The sequence below is a fragment of the Schistocerca americana genome, chromosome 6 (assembly GCF_021461395.2).
Source record: "Schistocerca americana isolate TAMUIC-IGC-003095 chromosome 6, iqSchAmer2.1, whole genome shotgun sequence".
Classification (NCBI taxonomy): Eukaryota; Metazoa; Arthropoda; class Insecta; order Orthoptera; family Acrididae; genus Schistocerca; species Schistocerca americana.
This window is the reverse complement of record NC_060124.1, coordinates 1,724,354-1,750,474: the sequence shown is the minus strand read 5'-3', so window position 1 is coordinate 1,750,474 and position 26,121 is coordinate 1,724,354. Positions and strand designations below refer to the sequence as shown.

The 26,121-nt window shown below is 38.7% G+C and overlaps 1 protein-coding gene across 1 annotated transcript in view; it reads left to right on the top strand.

Annotated features, from left to right (window-relative positions):
- The first annotated feature begins 2,467 nt into the window (after positions 1 to 2,467).
- Positions 2,468 to 26,121, top strand: part of LOC124619850 (probable phospholipid-transporting ATPase IIB) — a 194,053-nt gene continuing 170,399 nt past the window's right edge. Inside the window, exons 1-2 of the mRNA XM_047146460.1 lie at positions 2,468 to 2,741; positions 2,843 to 3,025. Coding sequence (XP_047002416.1) covers positions 2,704 to 2,741; positions 2,843 to 3,025 — 221 coding nt within the window. The 5' untranslated portion in view covers positions 2,468 to 2,703. The remainder of the gene's footprint in view (positions 2,742 to 2,842; positions 3,026 to 26,121) is intronic.

Here is a 26,121-nt window from a genome sequence, read left to right as displayed (position 1 = left end):
TTACAGTCATCAATCCTTTTAGATTTTTATATCTTCTTGAGCTATAAACTTGGTTACTACATTGTATATACATAATGATGCAGAAAGTCTTAGTATAGTGTCGGAATTGTAGAAGTAGCAATGATAGAGCTTATCAATCACCAAGAAAAAGTTCATAACGGATGTTTTTGATCAGTTTTGTGAGGTAAAGTACAAAGTACACAGTGAAACAACATTTCAAAAAATCTACATTTATTTGCTAGTGAAAACATATACTGTACATTGAAACTTATCAAATAGTATGTATGAGGGAATGAAAAGATCCTGCTTACCTTATTGGTTATGTATTTCTTTTCTTATGTAACTAATAACATCATAAATAACTGTACCTTCCTCTTTTATTAGAGACATCTATCCACTTAAAAATGTTATTTAATGAAAACTGCTCCTTCAATTTGTATTTTTATTTATACATAGTGCAAGCATCTGCTCTGCTCTGCTATTGTAATGCCTAAACAAAATTTCGCTTCCCGATTCTTACCTTGTTTATATAGGTGGTAAAGCCAGGTTTCCACTAGCATGAATTTCTTACACATGTATCCCCCACCACCACTCATATAAGTCAATTAACATGTTGAAACACCCTACTTGCGCATTGTCATGGCGACTTACGCTTTAAATATGGAAGTTGAAAGGCATTCTACTTTCTTGCATGATGTCACTTCCCCCATTATCACCTCCAAGCTACAGCAGTTACCAGTAGGTGGATCAGCTCTCATTCTGCTCTGATCTGTTGGACATCGCGGATTTAGAATTGTTTATATACATGGAGAGTTAACGTCTTGCCAAAATAATAGGCTAAGGCTTCAACTAAGTAAATAAATTATTTCTAAAGTTCTTAAACAGTGCTATAGGAGTCTCTCTCTAGCATTCAGCAATTCTTCATAATCACTTATTTGTAACACAACATCGTTTGATGTGACGAAATGGATAAAAAGTATTGTAACTGAGAGTGTGATTGCTGAGAACTGTATTTTTGCAGAACAGTCAATACTGTGAAGGTCTTTTTCATTTCCAGAATCATTTTTTGCATTAGCTATAAAGTCTAAATATTATGGTGAAATGGAAATTTTTTATGGCTTTAGGAATTAAAACTACTCTTGGCCCTCATTAAAATCTTATGCAAATATAGGTGCTCATATTGGCGCTATTATTGAGTAATGACTTCTGCACAGTAGTACAAAATGAAGTATTGCACTGGAAAAAAACCTATATTTACAGCACCTTTGACTTACCAGAATCTTGACTAACCTTGTAAATAAAAACAAAGCTGAACTGTTGAGACAAAAACCTTACTGCCTGATCTACCTTCAGTGTATCGCAGATAACATAAAAATTTAGAGACATTGTTATTCAGAATGCAGTACATATATTGCAGTGACATGTATGTGAGTTAGGTTTTTGTACAGATCCAGAAATAGGAATCAAAAAGATTTTGAAACTGGTTATCGGCAGATAACCATCTTATTAATGATTCGATGTTCCCAAAGATTGCTATGAGATGCCCATTTCCATTCGACGTTTATGTGTCCCATGTTAGTAACATGTAGCAACAGTAGTGGTGGTGGAGTGCACATGTAACAAATTCATGCCTGTGAAAACCTCCCTTAACACTCATTTCACACTTTACTGCCTGCAAAAGTCACGTCATTTTGAAGTGACACGCACCATCGACGACCGCGTGATCTGTATCGACTTTGTGACAAGGAAGAATATGAATATTGTTGCTTCTCGATTCACTCGCTGCAGTTTAAGCTATTCTCCTAGGTTGTTACCTAACCGCATACTTCATGGAAAAAAGTCCATGTATTCCACAGAGGTCGTCATGGGACGTTAGCAGTTTGCCACAAAAACAAAGGAAAATTGTATAATCAAGATTAAGAAAAAACAAAAGCACCAAATCCATTGCTACAACTTGAATGATTTTAGCGAAAATTGGTTAACTTCCCATATTGACAGAAGACGACGCCGATAAAAATTTCTTCCCGAAAAATCTTGGAGGCGATGTGACGTGATTTGGCGATCCTTTGACAGCCTGTATCATTGCTGTCATTTGAAATGCTTTGCGGAAAGTTTCGACGTTACGTGATGGCAAATGTGAATTATCCTTAAGATACTTAATAGTTTATGGATTGTTGCTCGTGAAGAATATGTTTGTACACTTATCAAAACGCAATTTCATGAACCGTGAAATATGTATGTAGTTAAGAGCACATTTATGGTCAGTCCTGTTTCTACACTTCACTGCCACCACTTCGATATTAATATCGTCGATTCATAACAGCTTTCAGATTCAGTACTGTAGGATATCGATACTCGATAGTGATCACAGTCAACTACTGTCACATGAAAACAAAAATATGAGAAGAAATTATAAGCATTATGATTACCAGTAATTTGAATGTATGGTAACATTATTATATGCTCGTCCTTAATAAGCCCAATTATACTTTGGGTCTGATAAAGACATTCATACAAGCATGTACACTAGTACCTGCAAATGTACATGAGAATCCGCAAAAAAGAGGCGTGGTTCAGGAAACTAGCCATCCACAAAATCCGGGTTAGCGAAATGTCAGAACTGATTTCAGACGAGTACAGGCTTACACGAAGTAAAAACTTTCTGATAATACTTCGAAATAAACTTTTAATAAAAGTACCGTGATGGATCGTGTTAGGGCAAGGCATCAGTTAAGTGAAAAGTGCGTGAAAGGTTAAATCTGATAACAGAAGATTAATATATTAATGAGTCATTTGTTTGTAATAGGATTAGCTTGTAGTACCTGCATTGTATTTATTTCAGGTATGCTTACAAACGACTAGAAATGGAGGAGGTTCCGCTGCGAATGAACTCCGATGAACGAGATTTTGAAATTGACGAAACAGATTTTTTATTACAACACTCAGACCATGACCTGAGAACCAACTCGGCGAAACATCGTAGATCCAAGCGGTGTCCCAAATGCCTGTCGCTATTTTTCTGTGGGTGAGTACACGATACGGATATTCTCTGCGAGATTTTAATCGGCGGTTTTAAAACCCAGGGATTCCTTGAAACTATGAGCAGCCTCTCTCGGGACTGTTCAGGCGGGTTACTGCATAAACGCAGCAGTGTGTACAATATAAAAAACTGGATTCTGGCACAAGATCTCAAGAGTTGTTAAAAATTATGCAAAGTGGTGATACCAATTTGTTGACATGTGACATTACTTATTAAATGTAATTGTTGTAAATCGCCCAAACGCCAGTTATGGACAGAAAACAATAAAACCAGGATTTAATTTCGTCAATACTGTTTTAAATATTAATTTGATCACTGATACCCCTTTTGTAATGTATCACAGAGCTTCAAAAACAGGAACAGCTAACGTGTACACCATTTGAATATCATCAGATGTTCAAAAGCATTCTAATCTTGAAACAAAGTTTCATTAATGTGACAGTCAGTCATACATTTAATATGAAATCATTGAAAGTTATCAGGCTTTGCGCTTCTGCCATAAGAATGCAATATTTTTCAAGTTAATCATCAGATGTTGAGCAGAATACTTCAAACAGGAACATATTTTTTACTAACTTCAGTGAATTAAACTGGAATAGAATAGGTCCCAAGGCAGAGTGCACACTTCTGAAGTGGTATCATTAGTAAACTGAACTACAGTAAGAGCATCCTAGTTCTTAATACATTAACAGTACTGGTATCATTTTAAGTGTACAGCTATTCACTGTAATGACATGTAAAGTGTGAGACACCATTATTCAATATATTTTGTATAAATGGCAGCATTGCTTGTAAATATTCAAACCCTTTCTTTTACAGATGGATTTTGGTCACTGTGTGACAATCTTAAGTGCTAAATGTACATAATAACCACCAGACAAGAGGCTTTTAACACAAATGTGGTCCTATTTATAATCACCATCAAAACATTCAGAAACAGAAAAATACATACAAATATACAGATTCTTATACATACCAAATTATGTGGTATATACAAGAATCTGTATATTTGTATATATTTTTTTCTGTTTCTGTATTTTTTATGGTGGTTATAAATGGGGCCTCATTTGTGTTAAGATCCTAGTGTCTGATGGGTCTTATGCATTATTAGCACTGAAGATCTTTGAAACAAAAGATTGCAATTTTTATTACCGATGCTGCCATTTATCCAAAATACATTGACAATAATGGAATTAGACATGAAGACACCTTCATTGCTTATTATGGAACTAAATGGAAAAATAAAACTGGCATAAACAAAGCTGAGGCAAATAGCAAAATTGTCTTTAAAACATAAAGCAACTGGGTTTTGTATTTAATGAAATTTAGGTTCAAGGTATCTGAGTATTCTGTTTAAAGTTTCCAATTTTTCCTTGATAACTACAGATACCCAGATGCAAATGTTCACTTTTTATTTTGAGTACACAGTCAGTAGTTGTAAATGTTTGCTATACAAAAGAACTAATAATTGGTAACGAGCTAATTTGCTATTTTCACATGTAGTTGTGTTGCAGTGGGTGTGTTTTCAGCATAGTAACTTTCTCTTGTATCTAACAGCAACAGGTTGGTGCATGTCACTTTAAAAATTTAAAATGTTAAATGTTGCAAAATGACAAAATCATTTGCAGTGTCGTGTATGAGTGGACACTTCTGTGAGCTTTTTCTTTAATTTTCATGTCTATAGTTCCCTTGTTGTACAGATTTGTTAGTTAATACTGGCATTTCAAAATTAAATTACCAAGCAAGGTGACACAGTGATTAGCTCACCGGACACACATTCAAGAAGACTGTGCTGGCCGGCTAGTGTGGCCAAGCAGTTCTAGGCGCTTTAGTCTGGAACCGCGCGACTGCTACGGTCGCAGGTTTGAATCCTGCCTCGGGCATGGATGTGTGTGATGTTCTTAGGTTAGTTAGGTTTAAGTAGTTCTAAGTTCAAAGGGACTGATGGCATCAGATATTAAGTCCCATAGTGCTCAGAGCCTTTTGAACCATTCTTGGACTATGCTTCAAATCCCCTTCCAACCATCCAGATTTTGATTTTCCCAAATTCGAGCAAGGCAAATGCAGTAATGAGCCCTTTGAAAAGGGAACAACTGATTTTCTTCCCCGCCTTTTGGAATTTGTAATTCAACATTTCACTCCACCTCCAATGACTGCACTGTCAACGAGATGTTTAAATCTAATTTTGTTCCTTTTTAAAACCTAATGTGTAGAAGTGTGATTAATAATGCATGCTACTGTTGGTATAGTTAAAAACTAGAGGTTTATACTGCATATTATTATCCATCAAAAAGAAAAGGCATTTACTGGTTGTAAAAGTTTTATACTGCCAGAGACAGTGATCATGTGAGTGTGAGATGTGTTTATGTGTATTTGTATGCATATGTTGTCTATTGCAGAAGGAGGCCTTTTGGTCGAAAGCATATGTTTTAAGCAGTCTTTCTGTTGTGCCTCTCTGCAGCTCAACATCTCCACTATATCTTTTTCATGATACTATCATTTTTCCGTGCTGGATTTTCCATTGTTAAAATTTATGGCTCAACTTAACTAAAAGAGAGGATTGATTGTTAGGTCACAGTCTGAAGCTTCAAGAAACTGTCAGTTTTGTAGCTAGACATGAGTACTGTGAACTGGTTCAAGTGGATGTGCATTGCAGTAGTTACTTAAAGATGAAGGGGTTTTTAAGCCATAGACCAGCATGGAGAGCTGCATCAAACCGTTCCTTAGACTAAAGGTCATAATAACAGCAACAAGCATGACTAGCACTAAGCAATATCATGAATTTTATTGTTAATACACTGTATAGGTAAAGGTGTTACGAATTGCTCACCTTTTGACAATATATAGTTTTGTAAAAGGAAACATTTTCTGTTGTAGGCTGTAATTTATATCATTTATCTGCTGTGCTATTGGCCAGTTTCGACTACCATATCAGTATGAAGTATATATTCATTAAGAGTGTGCACCATGTTGCCCGAATTGTGGCATACAAATCATATTATCAATCCACATGTGATGTCACACATAGGGAACAATATGCTCTGTATTTAATACAAAACAAAGAGCAGTAAAATATGTAAAAGAACCATATACAGGATAACTTGAGCATGAAGATTCTGTCCTTTAAGCCCAGGACCACATTGTATCATGTGCGAACCAAACCACACACTGTCTGCAACAGAGAATGTTTTGTCACAGATAGGCGCAACAAAAAGACTGCCACAAAATGCGCTTTCCAGCCAACAAGGGTTTTGTCGAGAAAAACACACACACACACACACACACACACACACACACACACAGACAGAGAGAGAGAGCGAGAGAGAGAGAGAGAGAGAGAGAGAGTCATGTGTTGCACCATATAAACAAGATTATCGATCTATACTTTCACTTGTTTCACATACCTGAAGATTCTCCTTGTTGATGAGATCTTGGAAATACAGTAATTGATTGATTGATTGATTGGCTGAGTGAGTGAGTGATTGTGTGAATGAATGAATACATGCACGCAACCCTCAACCTGAAGGTGGACTTGAACACCAGAGTGCTTTACTGAAAATGATCCTGTTGGAGGTGGTATGCCAATGCCTTCCTCCAATCTTTGAATTGATCTATCAGTCTTATGAAAATCATTGCCACAGATAAAAAAACTGGTAAGTTAACAAAATAACTCAGGATTTAACCACTGACATTTCGATTTACAGTTTGACACTCAGTGGCACAAAGTGCTAAGTGCAACTCCTGAATGGAAACCTTTAAAAATTAATTCCTTCCCTTCATTTAGAGCCATTCCAGACCATGGCAAATAACTATAATGCCCATCTGAAAGCCTTTTGTGCAAATCAAAAGGGTTGCATTCTTTCTCTTGTGACAATGTAAATCACAGCCTCCACTCAATATGAGAGCAACATTTTTATATAGTGTGGTACTAGGTGATGTGTTTTAATAAATGTGTTCTGTACAAGTCAAACTTTTGCTTAACCCATCATGACAGATACATTTTTATTTCAAATACTTAACAGTTATTATTTTAAAAACTTTACAGGTCTTCAAACTCTGACCACCTGCAATTCAGCTGCTGTTCTGCCATTGATCATTTTGAAAGCCTGTACCCTTGTTGATCAATAGCCCGTACTTTGAAAGGTCAGGGACATCTTCCTGATTCAGTTCAGTGCTTCTTGATGTCCTTCATTACTTTCTTCAACTATTTATTACCATTAGGTGGCTTGCAGAGTATAGATTTAGATGTAGAGTTTACAAAAGATCTTGAACTCAAACTTCTGTGTTTCTTTCAATCCAGACTTTTCTGTCATTCTGAGGGATTCACTTCATAAGTCATTAATAGGCAGTGCACCTATACCTAATACAGCTGAAACTAAGCTACTCACATTCAGTAATTTCTTTCAAATTAATTTCAGACCATTGTTAATCATCAGTAATATCTGTTCATCCCTACATGCAGATAAATAAGTATTCACTTGCAAATAGACATTCACTTTTGAGTTTTATAGTGCCTCAGTTTAGCTTTCCCTGAAATTCCCTTTGTTTTGTACAGGACTTGGGTTTTACGAACAGCAATGGCCATCTTCTCTCTCCTGTGGCCATTGGTGTCTTTCTTGGTAGTTTTCGAAAGTAACTGAAATTGTCCACATTTTTTTGTTTCACTACTCTGTGAGTACATCCTGTGTGACCAAATCAAAGGCTTTCTTAAAGTTGACAAAGACACCTCCTAGGTCCTTCAAGATGTAATTTTCCAATACTCTTTTCCAGACTTGTTTATAACTGTAATAACAAACTTCCTTCTCAGGTTTGACTTCACAGATGGTTGAATGGTGACTATTACAGAACTTCATTGTGCATATTATCATTTTGTATTACTAGAAGAAAGATATGTGTTAATCAGTCTAAACAAGAAAATATGAATCAGAAAAATGAAAATCAGTAATAATTATTATGAATTACAAATAATTTATGAAATACAAAAAGTTACAAGAACAAGAATGATGTCATACCCAGATAAAATCACATAAAATACATGAAAGAGAGTAGTGACAATATTATGAAAAGGATAGTTGCTACTCGCCATATAGTGGAGATGCTGAGTCACAGATAGGGACAAGAAAAAGACTGTCAAACAACTGTTTGAAAGTCTTTTCGTTGTGCTTATCTGCAACTCAGCTTCACCGCTATATAGTGAATAACAACTATCCTTTTCATAATATTGTCATTATTCTATCCTGGATTTTCCATTGTGTGAAAGAGACCAGACATCATTTTAGAGCCTGAACTGTGTAGTAAAACTAAATGCCTTGTTACTTGTGCAGTTTACAAGTCACAGTCATACAGCTAGACAATGCAGTAAACCAACAGAGGGGAATTATTTATGTATAATGCTATGGTAGGTGACTCTCAAAGCTGATATCTACATCCTAAAAAACAATAAGCACATAGAAACTTCCAATCATTCATGTAATACAACTGGTAATTGCCCATCTGCTTAGTTAACCACATGCATTATTTTTTAGTGAAAGGAAATAAGTATAATGTTCTTCTGACAGCTGTGGTACAGCTAGCGGGATTTGAAAACTGGTGATGCGTCTTCATCATGTACAATGGATCAGTCTTAGCTGTTTTGTTCACTCAATCATCAATCTGTTCTCTTGCCTGCAACAGCCAGAACTTGAAAGTCACTTCTTAGTGATGCCCTCACCACCACCACTGACACTGACACTGGTTTGCATCTATGTGGCACAGTTTTTATCAGATTTTAGAAGAGCTTCTGAGGCACATTCAGCTGTTCTTGGAAAAGAGCAATGTCAACCACATGTGACATGTGCAACACAATTGAGGGATGGTGCGCACATTGCCCATGGTTTTAAAGTGATATTCTCACATGATAGTATGTCATCCACTGCAATATCTTGCTGCCCACAATGTGGAAAATGTGGAGTGGCGCCAGTGCATGTAGATAATGGTGTCAACAAACCAACGTTCGGTTTGGACACTGCAGTGCTTTACTAGGAATGGTCCTATTGAAGATGGTGCACCTTTGCCTTCCTCTGAGCTTTGAAGTGAGTTACTGGGGAACCTACAGTTTAATGTGGACTCTGAAAAACTACGTGACTTTGCACTTTCAACATGTACAAATAACTGCCAGTGGTGAAATCAGTGGTCAATGACAAAAATCCCAGGACCAACTATGATAAAATCCTGGACCAATGGATTGTTAGTTGACCACTTATCCACACAGCATACAATACAGCAAAAGATTAGATGATCTCATCTCTGCATCTTAGACCGATTGAAGAGCTGGTGCTTGTAATTAACATCAAGGTTTGCATGTATGTTTCTGTCTGTTCCTGCTCACATCAACAACCTATTATTATGGCATTTGGTTACTTCAGGTGCGAATGCATGTGGAGAGATTGTGGAAATCAAAATGAGGTCACAAGTGCATCATCTGTGAGGTGTGAGATGAAGTTACAAGACAAAAGCTTTACTCTATGTGCCCTTTCAACAACAGCCTATGTCTTTGATGTTGTTGATGAGACAGTCACAATTTGGAATTCTCCGTAACCAGCACTCCCAGGTATTGGAGCTTCTCGCATCTCTCATAATTACCTCTGTTCAACTTAATATATTTCTCTTTAACAATAGCATTTTTCCTGGAAGCAAAGAAATACTGTGTTTTTGTGTTGTTTACTCAAAGTCCCAACTGTTCTGCCTCCTTTTCCAGTCTGCCAAATCCTTCCACTTCTTTCAAACTTCTAGACAGTATACACACATCATTGGCATAAGCTAGATTTTGATGCATACGGTTAAACTGAGTACCACCTCCTTTATCAAACTCCACCCTTTGCATCACTCTCTCCAACACTATGTTGAAGAGTAGCATGGATAATACATCCTTATCAAATATATATGGGACTAGGAAATGACATTAAGGTCCTAGACCCAATGAAGGGAAACTCCTGATCTACACCTCCACATGGTAGAGAGTGGGCAACGTCACTTCATGTGATGGCTAACGTAGACAGGGACCAAGGGATGACTAGGATAAGTCATCACCCCAGCATTTGCTGGGCAGGGCACCCTCTTGTCCTGGAAATAAGAAATCATTTCTAAAGGCGGAAGAACTGGCTTATGGTCAACGGCATGGGATGGGGAAGGCAACGGGATACCACCACAATAAAGAACTATGGTATTCCCAAGCATCACCAGGAAACCATGCCAGTATCTTCTGTAAAATTTTCTGGAGACAAAATAGTCCCCCAGTCAGATGTCCGGGTGGGGACTGCAAAAGATACACACAAAGTGAAGGAAAAGCATCCCAATTTTAACATAGCAACTTGGAATATGAAAACACTGCTTCAGTGTAGCAAACTAGAAAATCTAAAACTTGAAATGGAATGACTGGAAATTGATATTCTAGGCATATCTGAGATGAGGTGGTCCCAATCATATGATTTCTGGCCTGAAGAATACAGAGTCATTCACACCAGAACTGACGAAGTAGACCAGGAATGGGAGGAGTTTGAATAATTTTGAGAAAAAACTATGGCTCACATGTCAAGGGATATGTGCAATATAGCTCTCGAATAATACTAGTCAAACTTGAAACTAAACCAAAGGACACTGTGATAATACAAATATAGATGCCAACATCCAAAGAAGAAGATGCAGTTGTTGACGAAATATACGAAGAAATAAGTAATGCGATGAGATATGTTAAGGGAGATGAAAACCTGATTCCCATGGGGGACTGGAATACGATTGTGGGTGAAGAACCGGAGGTAGGAATTGTTGGCAAATATGGGCTTGAAAGAAGAAATGAAAAAGGAGATCGACTAATCGAGTTCTGCTCGAGGCACCAATTAGTTGTTGCAAACACACTTTTCCAACATCACAAACAAAGAAGATGCACATGGAAGGCCCCTGGAGACCTGAAGAGACAACAGATTGATTACATTCTAGTGAAAGCATGGAATAAGGTAAAAGATTGCAGGAGCTATCCATCTGCAGATATAGGCAGTGATCATAACCTGGTCCTGATGAAAAGTTCACTCAGATTCAAATATTTGAAGAAGAAGCCAGTAAAACTTAAATTGGAAATAGAAAAACTGACAACTGAGAGACTGGCAAAGTGCTATGCTCACAAAACAGAGAACCTAGCTAAAAAATTTCAACATGGTTGAGTAAATGAAGACTGGGATCAAATTAAATCTGGTATATACAAAGCAGCAGAAAAAGTAGTTGGAAAAACTAAACCCAAAAACAAGAGGAAATGGATTACAGCAGATATTATTGAGCTTAGAGAAAACAGGAGATTATACAAAAATGCAACTTATGAACAAGGAAAAGCTGAATACAGAAGACCAAGGAATTTAGTCAATTGATAAGCTAGGAACACAAAAGAAAATTTTCTTGAGGAAATGTGCAGGGAAGTGGAAGAAAAGATGCAAAACAGGAGAACTAATTTTGCCTACAGAACAGCAAATACATTTTTTAACAAACACAAAACAACACTCTCAGACACAAAAGAAAATAAGAAGGGGAAAATGCTGTTTGGTGAAGACATGGTAAGAATACATAGAGGAGTTGCATGCTGGAACACATCTTTTGGAGGAAGTAATAGGAAGAGAAGAGCAAGTAGACGAAGGTGACAAAAGAGATGACATTCTGCAAGAACAATTTGACAAAGTTCTAAAAGAACTACGGGACAACAAAGCAATAAGTATTGATGACATCCCTTCAGAACTAATAAAGAATGCTGGTGACAGCATGAAAACAATGCTGCTTAAACTTATTAGGTCCATCTATAACACAAGAGAGATACCGACAGACTTCCAGAAATGCATCATTGTTCCTATACCAGCATCGGCTACAAAATGTGGGGGTACCAAACTTTAAGCCTAATATCAAATGCATCAAAAATTTTCATAAAAATAATTCTAAAGAGAATTGAAGAGAAGGTGGAGGAAATGCTGAGTGAAGATCAGTTTGGTTTCAAAAGGGCTTTGGGAACAAGAGAAGTGATTCTGGCTTGGAGATTCCTTATCGAAAAGCAATTACAGAAAAATAAACCAACTTATATTGCCTTCGTAGACCTGGAAAGGCATTTGATAATGTTATCTGGCAAGAGATGTTCAGAGTGCTGAGGGAAAGTGGAATGAAGTACAAAGACATCCGTGTGATGCTCAGTTTCTATAAGAATGAGGAGGCAGTGATTAGGAACTGTCACCAGGAACAAGAAGCAAATATTAGAAAAGGGTTAAGACAAGGATGTGCTCTCTCTCTCTCTCTCCTCTTATATTCAATGCTTACATACAGGAAGCTATAGACAAAGTCTGAGAAACTAGTGAGGTGGGGATCAAAATTAATGGGCAAAAGATAGAGATGCTACGTTATGCAGATGTTATTGCTATAGCCACGAAGACAAAAGATGATCTAGAGGAAGTCCTCAGAACAATGTAAAGGATTGTATGCAATCAGCATGGAATGCGAATAAACAAGAAAAAGACTGAAGTGACAGTATGCAGTACAGGAGCAGAATATGAACCTCTGAGAATGAGAGTTGGAAGAGAGGAGCTGAAAGTGATAGAGGAATTTACTTATCTGGGAAGCAAAATCACAAGGAATGGTAGAAGCTGGAAAGAAATTGCGAACAGAAAACAAAAGGCCCAAATTACATTTAATTGGAGGAGGAAGCTATTCACCAGCAAGATCATGTCTGAAAATAAGGAATGTATCACGAAAGCTTTCATTTCGAGTGTGGCAGTATATGGATGTAAAACTTGGATAATGAGAAGATACTATGCTAAGACACTTTGACAGATGCTGCCCTGTTAAGAAAATACAAAGAGTGTTCACCCATAACCAAAGTGCAAAAACCAACAGACTGATACTTCCAGCAAATATAATAAAACTCAGGCAAAACATCCAGGACCTGGATGTGTTACACAAGTCAACAAACCTGCAGGTTTTTAAGGCCAAGTACAACGAAGCCAAGAAAATCTTTAAGAAAGAGCTTTCAAATCTAAGAAAACAGATATACTGCAGTGAAATAGCTCAATCAGACAATATAGCCAAGACCTCATGGAGAATTGTAAATCAATTTCGCAAAGCCACACCGAAGCCAGAAACTGAAATTGTAAATATAAGACATGAAGGAAACATAATTAAAGATCCTAATACAGTCTGCAATGTTTTCAATAAATACTTTATATCTGCAGCTGTTAGTCCAGTTAATAACACAATTGTAAGTAGTGAGGTAAAGCTCTACCCCTTTGAAGAGCCAGCTTTTGAATTCAAACAACTAAGTGAAAAAGAAAGAGGCAGGATAATAAATAACCTAAAGAATAAGTTCGCATCTAAATGGGATGGTTTGAGTAGTATATTGATTAAAAAATGTAATAAGGAATTAGTTAAAATAATCACCCACCTGGTAAACTGCAGTATCAGAGACCATACATTTCCAAATGTATTGAAATGGAGCACAGTTAAACCAGTGCATAAAAAAGGATCCAAGGAAGAGGTTTCAAATTTCAGGCCCATAGCATTAATACCTGTCTTCAGCAAAGTATTTGAAGTTGTGCTGCTGACACAACTTAGTGACTATTTCTTGAAAAATAAGTTCCTAACAGAGACACAACATGGATTCTGAAAAGATCATAGTACTATCACAGCAATTATGGAATTTCTTCACAAAACGTATGGTGCCCTTGATCAAGGAATGCAAACAGCTGGCATATTTCTAGACCTTACTAAAGCCTTTGACTCGGTAAACCATGAGTTACTTTGAAGTAAACTTGAGTCATACAATGTAAATGCTGCGTCCATGCAATTGCTGGCTACATATTTATTTAACCGCAAGCAGTGTACAAAGCTGACATACAAAAACAATAATCAGATCTTTAATTTCCAGTCCAAATATGAGACAGTCACACAAGGTGTACCCCAGGGCTCAATTTTGGGCCCTTTCCTTTTCCTAGTGTACATAAATGATATAGAGCAACCTTTCAACTCCCAATTGGTAACCTATGCAGACGATACCTCACTGTTATTTCTTGGTAAACAAAATGATGAGTTAACGTTGGTCAAATAACTACTTATTTCAAAGATCAAGGTTTGAAAGTTAATATCAGTAAATCTCAGTTATTGCCATTTAAACTTACAAACTCACACCAAACCTCTATCAGTAACATAGGTCGAATTGAAGTAGTGGACACAGCGGGCTGCAGATTTCCAGGTATTCACCTAGATGAAAGTCTAAGATGGGTAAACCATATCAAATTTTTATGCAATAAAATCAGCAGTTCATTACATCTAATCAGCCAGTTATCAAAAGTAGTCCCACATCAGACATTAAAAACAATTTATTATGGAACCATTTTTGCACAGATTAATAACGGGTTAGAGATATGGGGGTGTGCTGCCGACATACATATGGACAGGATATTAACCCTACAGAAAAGAGCAGTCAGAATTATCCATGGATTAGGGTATAGAGATTCATGCAGGGAAATCTTTGTTCATCATAAATACCTCACACTCTACTCACTGTATCTTTACAAATTAATTATATTATTTGTGACACATCAAACAAAGCAACAAAGTGCTCTGATATGCATGCCTATAATACAAGAAACAAAGACTGCTACTACAGACAAAGAACAAATTTGAAAACAACAGACCATAGTCTATGCATTAGTGGTCAAATATGGTACAACAAATTACTGAGCTCTATAAGGTGCCACAAAGGGAACTTACTCAAAGTGAAACTGAAATATTTCTTGATTGACAAGTGTTTATATTCTATAAGTGAATATTAGTATTAAACTAAAATAAATTGGAAACATTCCACGTGGGAAAAATATATCTAAAAACACAGAAGATGTGACTTACCGAACGAAAGTGCTGGCAGGTTGATAGACACACAAACATACACATGAAATTCAAGCTTTCGCAACAAACTGTTGCCTCATCGGGAAAGAGGGAAGGAGAGGGAAAGACGAAAGGATGTGGGTTTTAAGGGAAAGGGTAAGGAGTCATTCCAATCCCGGGAGCGGAAAGACTTACCTTAGGGGGAAAAAAGGACGGGTATACACTCGCGCGCGCGCGCACACACACACACACACACACACACACACACACACACACACACACACACACACACATATACAGACACAAGCATATATATATAAACAAAGATGATATGACTTAGCAAATGAAAGTGCTGGCAGGTCGACAGACACACAAACAAACACAAACATACACACAAAATTCAAGCTTTCGCAACAACCTGTTGCCTCATCAGGAAAGAGGGAAGGAGAGGGAAAGACGTAAGGATGTGGGTTTTAAGGGAGAGGGTAAGGAGTCATTCCAATCCCGGGAGCGGAAAGACTTACCTTATGGGGAAAAAAGGACGGGTATATACTCGCGCGTGCGCGCGCGCGCGCGCCGCGCACACACACACACACACACACACACACACACACACACACACACACACACGTATCCATCCACACATACACAGACACAAGCAGACATATTTAAAGACAAGAGTCAAAGAGGCAACTTGAAATTAGCGGAGATTGAGGCCTGGTGGGTAACGGGAAGCCGCCACTCATACCTGTCATTCAACAACATCTTTGCCTCTGCACTTCCGCCTCGACTGATATCTCTGCCCAAACTCTTTGTCTTTAAATATGTCTGCTTGTGTCTGTATATGTGTGGATGGATATGTGTGTGTGTGCGAGTATATACCCGTCCTTTTTTCACCATAAGGTAAGTCTTTCCGCTCCCGGGATTGGAATGACTCCTTACCCTCTCCCTTAAAACCCACATCCTTACGTCTTTCCCTCTCCTTCCGTCTTTCCTGATGAGGCAACAGTTTGTTGTGAAAGCTTGAATTTTGTGTGTATGTTTGTGTGTCTGTCGACCTGCTAGCACTTTCATTTGGTAAGTCACATCATCTTTGTTTTTAGATATATTTTTCCTACGTGGAATGTTTCCCTCTATTTTTATATATATATATATAAAAAATAGAGGGAAACGTTCCACGTGGGAAAAATATATCTAAAAACCAAGATGATGTAACTTACCAAACGAAAGCGTTGCTATGTTGATAGGCACACAAACACACCCACAAAATTCAAGCTTTCGGAACCAACAGTTGCTTCATCAGGAAAGAGGGAAGGAGAGGGAAAGACGAAATGATGTGGGTTTTAAGGGAGAGGGTAAGGAGTCATTCCAATCCCGGGAGCGGAAAGACATACCTTATGGGGAAAAAAGGACAGGTATACACTCACGCACACACACATCCATCCGCACATATACAGACACAAGCAGACATATGTAAAGGCAAAGAATTTGGGCAGAGATGTCAGTCGAGGCGGAAGTACAGAGGCAAAGATGTTGTTAAATGACAGGTGAGGTATGTGCAGCGGCAACTTGAAATTAGCGGAGGTTGAGGCCTGCTGGGCAACGGGAAGAGAGGATATATTGAAGGGCAAGTTCCCATCTCCGGAGCTCTGATAGGTTGGTGTTAGTGGGAAGTATCCAGATAACCCGGATGGTGTAACACTGTGCCAAGATGTGCTGGCCGTGCACCGAGGTATGTTTAGCCACAGGTTGATCCTCATTACCAACAAACACTGTCTGCCTGTGTCCATTCATACGAATGGACAGTTTGCTGCTGGTCATTCCCACATAGAAAGCTTCACAGTGTAGGCAGGTCAGTTGGTAAATCACATGCGTGCTGTCACATGTGGCTCTGCCTTTGATCGTGTACACCTTCCGGGTTACAGGACTGGAGTAGGTGGTGGTGGGAGGGTGCATGGGACCAAGAGTGTCTTTCCGCCGTCCACCTAACCTTCGTAACCTCTTGGTTCAACCCTATGAAATCCCAAAACCATCTTCCCTACCCTCTGGCTCCTACTCTTGTAACTGCCCCTGGTGTAAAACCTGTCCAATGCACCCTCCCACCACCACCTACTCCAGTCCTGTAACCCGAAAGGTGTACACGATCAAAGGCAGAGCCACATGTTAAAGCACGCACGTGATTTACCAACTGACCTGCCTACACTGTGAAGCTTTCTATGTGGGAATGACTAGCAACAAACTGTCAATTCGCATGAATGGACACAGGCAGACAGTGTTTGTTGGTAATGAGGATTACCCTGTGGCTAAACCTGCCTTGGTGCACGGCCAGCACATCTTGGCACAGTGTTACACTGTCCGGGTTATCTGGATACTTCCCACTAATACCAACCTATCAGAACTCCGGAGATGGGAACTTGCCCTTCAATATATCCTCTCTTCCCGTTACCCAGCAGGCCTCAACCTCCGCTAATTTCGAGTTGCTACCGCTCATACCTCACCTGTCATTCAACAACATCTTTGCCTCTGTACTTCCGCCTCAACTGACATCTCTGCCCAAATTCTTTGCCCTTACATATGTCTGCTTGTGTCTGTATATGTACGGATGGATATGTGTGTGTGCGCGAGTGTATACCTGTCCTTTTTCCCCCATAAGGTAAGTCTTTCTGCCCCCGGGATTGGAATGACTCCTTACTCTCTCCCTTAAATCCCACATCCTTTCGTCTTTCCCTCTCCTTCCCTCTTTCCTGATGAAGTAACCATTGGTTGCGAAAGCTTGAATTTTGTGGGTGTGTTTGTGTTTGTTTGTGTGTCTATCAACATACCAATGCTTTAGTGTGTGTGTGTGTGTGTGTGTGTGTGTGTGTGTGTTTATATATATATATATATATATATATATATATATATATATATATATATATATATATAAATAAACACACACACAAAATTCAAGCTTTCGCAACAAACTGTTGCCTCATCAGGAAAGAGGGAAGGAGAGGGAAAGACGAGGATGTGGGTTTTAAGGGAGAGGGTAAGGAGTCATTCCAACCCCGGGAGCGGAAAGACTTACCTTAGGGGGAAAAAGGACGGGTATACACTCGCGCGCACACACACACATATCCATCCACACATATACAGACACAAGCAGACAAGCAGATATATTTTTCCCACGTGGAATGTTTCCCTCTATATATATATATATAATATATATAGTGACTTCTGTGGTTCAGTATTTCAGCAATGTGCTATCTCTCTGTTATTTGTCTGAATGACTTACCCATCTAAAAGAAACAGCCTTTGCCTTCTTTGAGTAGATATGTTGAGATGATTCCTAGACACTTTTCCCCAGGATGTATCAGTATACATTGAAGAATATTGTCACAGAAGAAGCTGAGCAGCACAGTCACTGTGGTGTAGTGGTTATGATAGTACACTGTAGACTGTTGCATGGAGGGTCTTGAGTTCAAAACTCACCTGATCTGTAAAATTTTAATTTCTATATGCAGTTCAAGTACATTCTAGAAGTATCCACAAATGCCAAGAATCATTGTACTGGAATGTTCTGTAACAGTATATATACTGTATGTGTTCTGGCCAGAGGCAGTTCAGAATGAACCTTTGTTAAGTGAAGTTAGTGTTCGTCATTCATCTAATTACACCTTCTTCTATGTGACAATATTATTATTGTTTTGACAACTGTACTTGATTTGTTTTGAAATTTGTGATAGATTTTATGAGGCACAGTTGTCTGTCTCAACCTAATATCAGTATCTGACAGGTTGGCTCACACCCTGTCCCACAAACCAGACCTTCGAGGTGGTGCAGCCATGAGCATCACTCTGGCAGTTTTCCAGGAAATAATTTTTAATATTTTTAGGCATATACAGACACTATCGTTAGTGCAAAATGCTTCGTACTAGCACTAAATGTTGCTTTTGTGAAGATGCATATTGACTGTAAGGTGAATGCAGAATGACCTGGTTTTGGGACACTTGGAGAACTGTTTATATGAATGTGTGAATTACAAATTATGGCTTTTTGTGTCCTGGAAACTGGCACATTGATGCTGTATAAGAGGTGTTAAAGTGAAAACCTATGAAACATCATAGCAACCAAAGGAGCGCGTGACTGCGTGTGAGATCGCTCTCTAAGTTTTCATCTATTTTTAGTTTTCAGATATATATTTTAACTGTTTTTGTGATAATATTTACTATATAAGTGACTTATTAGTGGTTTCTTCATTCACCTCTGCATTTCGTGTGTTGTGGCCTGATATTTGTGAGTGTTTCGTATCGAGCAACTTAACCTCTTACCCGTGTTTACATTCCGCGCTGACCAGTTGCAGCTGTAGCGGCGCATCGAAAGCTAAGTACTAATTAATTGTTTGTGTATAGTAGTTTATTTAGGAACTTTAGTAGTCTTCAACCGGTGTTCTTGGTGTTTTCCGGTGAAATAACTTCAGAAGAAATTTTTGCGAACTGCTTTCAGTTTCGTTACTGTCATTAGACGTTTGATTTTCTTTCTGTGTTAGTATTTTTGTTATATTCTCATTTGTTGTTGATTAATACTGTCAATAATAGTAGTTACTTCCCTTGTAGAGCAAGTTTGTGATAATTGTAGTCAGTTTTTAACATCTTCTTATTGTAGTAGCGGAACTTAGATAAAGTTGTTTTCTTGTTTCAATAATTGTAAAATTTTACCATGAGTGAGAAGTGTGGGCTTTGCCGTAGGTTCGTGAGTAGTGGATTGCGGTGTGAGACTTGTTCGAAGTATTTTCACTGGGGGGAATGCAGTGGGGAAGCCAGTGGGCATTCTGGTGAGATCCTCTCCTGGAACTGCAGGTTATGTAGCAAGAGTAAGTTGATAGAGGAGCAGGAGCGTAAGATCTGTGCCCTTCAGGTGCAGTTGAAAAACGCACAGGAGGAGCTAGATAGGATGAGGAGGGAGAAGGGGGTTGGGGAATGGGAGCTGGCTGTTGGCAAGAGATCTGCTAGGAGAAGGAGATTTTCAGATAGTTTTACTATTGGTGTTTGTAATAGATATGACCAACTGTCAGAGTCTAGTGGAGAGGAATCTCTAGTAGCTGTAGATGTAGGAAGTATGCAGCAGACCTCAGCAGTTACGGTGGCTAGGACAGTTGCAAAGTCTAAGAGAAAGAAGAAGGTTCTGCTGTTAGGTAGTTCTCATGGTAGAGGTGTAGGCCAGCAGTTGCAGGAAGTTTTGGGGAGTGAGTACCAGGTCACCAGCATTGTGAAGCCTAATGCAGGATTGGCTCAGGTGACTTTTAACATAGGGGGGTTATGTAGGGATTTTACTAAAGAGGATCAGGTAGTGATTGTGGGTGGGGCTGGTAATAGTATTGATAGGGATGGGAAGTATGACATAGATGGTGACCTGGAAAAGATAGCCACTCAGACTGGCAACACGAATGTGCATTTCGTGGAACTGTTTCAGCGTCACGATCGGCCTCATCTTAATATAGCCGTCAGGCGTAATAACATGAGACTTGGGGGTGCGCTGATGACAGAAGGCATGAGTCACATTTCAGTGGTGTCGGTGGAGTCTATCAGTAGGACGGGTTTCACTAGACATGGCCTGCACCTCAACAGGTATGGGAAGGGGAGGTTGGCAAAACTTATAGGTGACAGCATAGGTGGGGGTGGTGGGATCACTCATGGGAAAATTCCGGTAGTTGTGGGTGTTAGAGCTGTACCTTTTTTAGATTGAAGTCAGCTGATAGGTATTCCTGCTTAAGGGAAGTCTCTCTAACAAAGAAACCACTTTCTACAAAGCTTGGGTATCCGATTAATGAGGGAATTAGTATATTTCATCAAAATATACAAGGTATTCGAGATAAAATTAGTGAACTGCTTATAGATGTTGACTCTGAAATTATTGGTATATCTGAACACTTCTTAAATAAGGAGATAATTCAGAGGCTTCCTTTACCAGGGTACAGGTTGGCTGGCAGCTTTTCTAGGAGCTCTTTGCGGTGTGGGGGAGTAGCCATGTATGTGAAAAACGGTATCCCATTTGAGTCAATTGATGTTTCAAAGTACTGCACTGAAAAGGTGTTTGAATGTTGTGCAGGTGTGGTTAAATTTAGTGGAGCTAAACTTCTTACTGTTGTTGTTTATAGATCCCCAGACTCCGATTTCACAACATTTTTGCTAAAGCTAGAGGAGGTTCTTGGTTCACTTTATAGGAAATACAAAAAGTTAGTTATATGTGGTGACTTCAATATTAATTGTATAAGTGATTGTGCAAGGAAAATGATGCTGGTAGACCTCCTTAATTCATATAATCTTATGCAAACCGTATTCTTTCCAACGAGAGTGCAAGGGAACAGTAGAACAACCATAGACAATATTTTTGTTCATTCGTCATTATTAGAAGGGCATTCTGTTAGCAAAAAAGTGAATGGCCTTTCAGATCATGATGCACAAATTTTAAGTCTAAAAGATTTTTGTGCTTCAACACATGTTAAATATAGTTACCAACTTTTTAGGAAAGCTGATCAAGTTGCTGTACAGACTTTTGTAAACCTTATCAAGGAACAAGATTGGCAAGATGTTTATAGTGCTGATACAGTAGACGATAAATATAATGCTTTCCTCAAGACTTTTCTCGTGCTCTTTGAAAGTTGCTTTCCGTTAGAACGTTTAAAACAGGGTACTAGCACAAACAGGCAGCCTGGGTGGCTGACTAAAGGGATAAGAATATCTTGTAGAACAAAGTGGCAATTATATCAAAACGTTAGAAACAGTCAAAATCTAAATGCAGCAGCCCATTACAAACAGTATTGTAAGGTGCTTAAAAAAGTTATTAGGAAGGCAAAAAGTATGTGGTATGCAGATAGAATAGCTAAGTCTCAGGATAAAATTAAAACCATATGGTCAGTCGTAAAGGAAGTGGCTGGTCTGCAGAGACAGGTCGAGGATATAGAATCAGTGCGTAGTGGGGATGTCCGTGTTGCTGATAAGTCGCATATATGTACAGTATTTAATAATCACTTTCTGAATATAGCAGGTGAACTAAATAGAAACTTAGTCCCAACAGGGAATCATATAGCGCTCTTAGAAAAAAGTGTTCCGAGACTGTTACCTGAAATGCTCCTCCATGATACTGACAAGAGGGAGATTGAGTTAATAATTAAATCACTAAAGACCAAGAACTCTAATGGATATGACGGGGTATCTAGCAGAATACTGAAGTATTGTTCCACGTATATTAGCTCAGTACTTAGCCATATCTGTAACTTTTCCTTTAGCAGTGGTCGGTTTCCTGACCGATTAAAGTACTCGGTAGTGAAGCCACTTTATAAAAAGGGAGACAGGGATAATGTTGACAATTATAGACCTATTTCTATGCCATCGGTGTTTGCTAAAGTTATCGAGAGGCTTGTATATACAAGGTTACTGCAGCATTTAAATTCACATAATTTGCTGTCAAATGTACAGTTTGGTTTTAGAAATGGCTTAACAACTGAAAATGCTATATTCTCTTTTCTCTGTGAGGTTTTGGACGGATTAAATAAAAGGTTGAGAACGTTAGGTGTTTTCTTTGATTTAACGAAGGCTTTTGACTGTGTTGACCACAAAATATTACTGCAGAAGTTGGAACATTATGGTGTAAGGGGAGTAGCTTACAATTGGTTCGCCTCCTACTTTAAGAACAGAAAGCAGAAGGTAATCCTCCGCAATATTGAGAGTGGTAATGATGTTCAGTCCCAATGGGGCACTGTTAAATGGGGCGTTCCCCAAGGGTCGGTGCTGGGGCCACTGCTGTTCCTTATTTATGTAAATGATATGCCTTCTAGTATTACAGGTGATTCAAAAATATTTCTGTTTGCTGATGACACCACCTTGGTAGTGAAGGATCTTGTGTGTAATATTGAAACATTATCAAATAATGTAGTTCATGAAGTAAGTTCGTGGCTTGTGGAAAATAATTTGATGCTAAATCACAGTAAGACTCAGTTTTTACAGTTTCTAACCCACAATTCAACAAGAACTGACATTTTAATCAGACAGAATGGGCATGTTATAAGCGAGACGGAACAGTTCAAGTTCCTAGGAGTACGGATAGATAGTAAGCTGTTGTGGAAAGCCCATGTTCAGGATCTTGTTCAGAAACTAAATGCCGCTTTATTTACCATTAGAACAGTATCTGAAATAAGTGACATTTCAACACGAAAAGTAGTATACTTCGCATATTTTCATACGCTTATGTCATATGGTATTATTTTTTGGGGTAATTCTTCTGATTCAAAAAGGGTATTTTTGGCTCAAAAACGGGCTGTTCGAGCTATGTATGGTGTAAGTTCGAAAACCTCTTGTCGACCCCTATTCAATAGTCTGGGAATTTTGACATTGCCCTCACAGTATGTATTTTCTTTAATGTCGTTTGTTGTTAGCAATATTAGCTTATTCCCAAGAGTTAGCAGCTTTCACTCAGTTAATACTAGGCAGAAATCAAATCTGCATGTGGAATGCACTTCCTTGACTCTTGTGCAGAAAGGAGTCCAGTATTCTGCTGCATCCATTTTCAATAAGCTACCACAAGAACTCAAAAATCTTAGCAGTAGCCCAAACACTTTTAAGTCTAAACTGAAGAGTTTCCTCATGGCTCACTCCTTCTATTCTGTCGAGGAGCTCCTGGAAGAGATAAAAAATTAAGCAAATTCCAGTGTTACATTCTTGATTTTCTTTATTTAAACTAACGACTTGTTTCATTTTATCTGTTTCTACAATCGTGTTATAATTTCATGTATTGACTCGTTCCATGACCATGGAGACTTCTCCTAAATGTGGTCCCACGGAACAATAAATAAATAAATAAATAAATAAAAATAAATACATATGTGACTTTGGGATAACAAATTGAGACAGCTAGAGACAAAGTGGGACAACATGCAATAGAAGCGTGCTTTGTCACCTCCCCCTAACAAATTCAAAGTTGTGCCCTCAACAGGCAATGTGATGCTCATCTTTTTTTTAAATGCCCAAGGTCCGACACTCGTCGAATTCCTTGAGGATGGAAAAACCATTAATGGTGATTTGTACTGTGAGACACTCCTTAACCTATGCAAGTCCATCAAGAGCTAACAGGGAGTAATATTGCTTAGTTATAATATGCATCCACAAACTCCTAGATCATACAAAGTATAATGGCCAAGTTCAAGTGGCAGCAGCTTGAGCATCTGCCCTACAGACTAGACATGTTATTACCCTGTGACTTCATGTGCACCCTGTGACTTCATGTGCCTGGTCTGCTACAAAAAAAAAAAAAAAAATATCTCAAAGGAAGCACTTAAACTGGGACAATTAACTGAAGGATACAGTGGGGGGTTGGCTCCTGTCACAGCCACAGGAATGCTGGGAACAGAGAATCCTTCAGCTCATGAAACAATGAGATGACTGTACTCAGGCCAGTGCTGATTACTTTTGAATAAAGACGTCAGTTGTACCCACAGTAGTGTTTTCTATCTTTTCTTTTGAGCACCCCCTCATAGATCAAAATTCCACATGCTCCCATCTTTTGAAAGTTCTGGAATATTTTGATACATATAATAACAGAAAAACTAGTAGAGCTATCTTTGATTACTGCCCTATGATTGTGGCCACTTAACACAATGCAACAAAATAGGGGCACACCTTTTTATCTTCAGTTTTATTGCCTAAGCATGGCCAAAGAAGATCCAGATGCGTGACTTCTAATTTGTCTCTGGGCCGGATGGGTGTAGTCATTTTTTGGTAGCACTTACAGGTGACTGGATCTCAGTCATAAAATCACAAAAGTAGATATTTAAAAACACCAGATAGCAAACCTCATATTCTGAGCCATCTGTTCCTGTGCCACATATTTTATTTCCCATTTCTTTTCTATCTCAGTTAAAAGAACTAACAAAAGGGTTCAGTCATGGTAAGAAAAATGAATGCAATGTGCATATGGCTCTACTCGCAAGGAAGTGTCACTTTTGAGTAACTGTAGGGGTGTACAACATAATGGACAAAATTTCTAGGTGGTGCTGTGAATGACAGGTTGCTCTAAACATTGAGAAATGTAAGTTAATGTGGTTGCATAGGAGAAACAATCTTGTAACACACAAATACAGCCTCAGTAGGGTGCAGCTTGAGTTAGATTTGGCACTGGTAGGTTCGATCAGCATGCAAGTATTAAGGAGATTCATAAACTCAAGTGGGTATCCTTTGAGGAAATATGACACTCTTCTCGTAAGGCACTATTATAGAAATTTAGAGAACTGGCATTCGAGGCCTACTGCAGAAAGATTCTACTGCCACTAACGTACATTTTGCGGCAGGACCACAATTCTAAGATATGAGAAATTAGGGCCCAGACAGAGGCTTTTAGACAGTTGTTCTTCCTTTGCTCTATAAGTGAGTGAGTGGTCAGATATTCTACCGGACATGAGCATTGTTCTTGAATGATATTTCAACAGTGTGACTCGTTATCTTGATCAGGTGCTACCTAACACTGCTCGTCAAGTGGAATGGGTCCAGTATTTATGCCTACACTCTTCCCCATCCATTGTCAGTTCCCGGTATTCCACCTGCTGTCCACTTCTGATAAAAGTGCCCTGTGACATTCCATTCTTGGTCCAGTGCACCTGGTGCTTTATCTGGATTTCATTTTCCCTGTCCACCCCATTAGGTCTCCTTTTTGCAGATTTCTTCTGTTGCCCCCATTGTGTTTCCAATGCAGGATTCTTGGCTGTATTGAGTTGATACCCAGTGTCATGATTCATGAGGTTTTCTGTCAGCTTTATATTTCTGGACTGTCTTTAACACTTCCCCAATATCTGAGAGTCAGTGCCAGAACCCTTGTTTCGTCATAGTTGGTGGAATGATTGAGTTTTAGATACTGTTGACAATGACTGATTTGGTAGCCAGTCTTAGTTAGGTGCACCTCTGCATCTGATGTCCACTTTTCTAGCTGTTTAGTCAATGTACGACATCCAACACTGGCAAGGCATTTTATAAGTTCTTGGTTTTCATATTCCCAGGTTGTCTTTCGCATTTCCCAGTAGCTCTCTTATTTTGGTAATAGGACAGAACATGCACTTGATGTGGTGCTTCCTGGTAATCCTGCAGATTTTGGTAAAAACAGATGCTGCACAAAGCAGATACACCTCATCTTGCTTTTTTTGTGGACCATGTGGTGGAAGAGCTGGTTGTAGG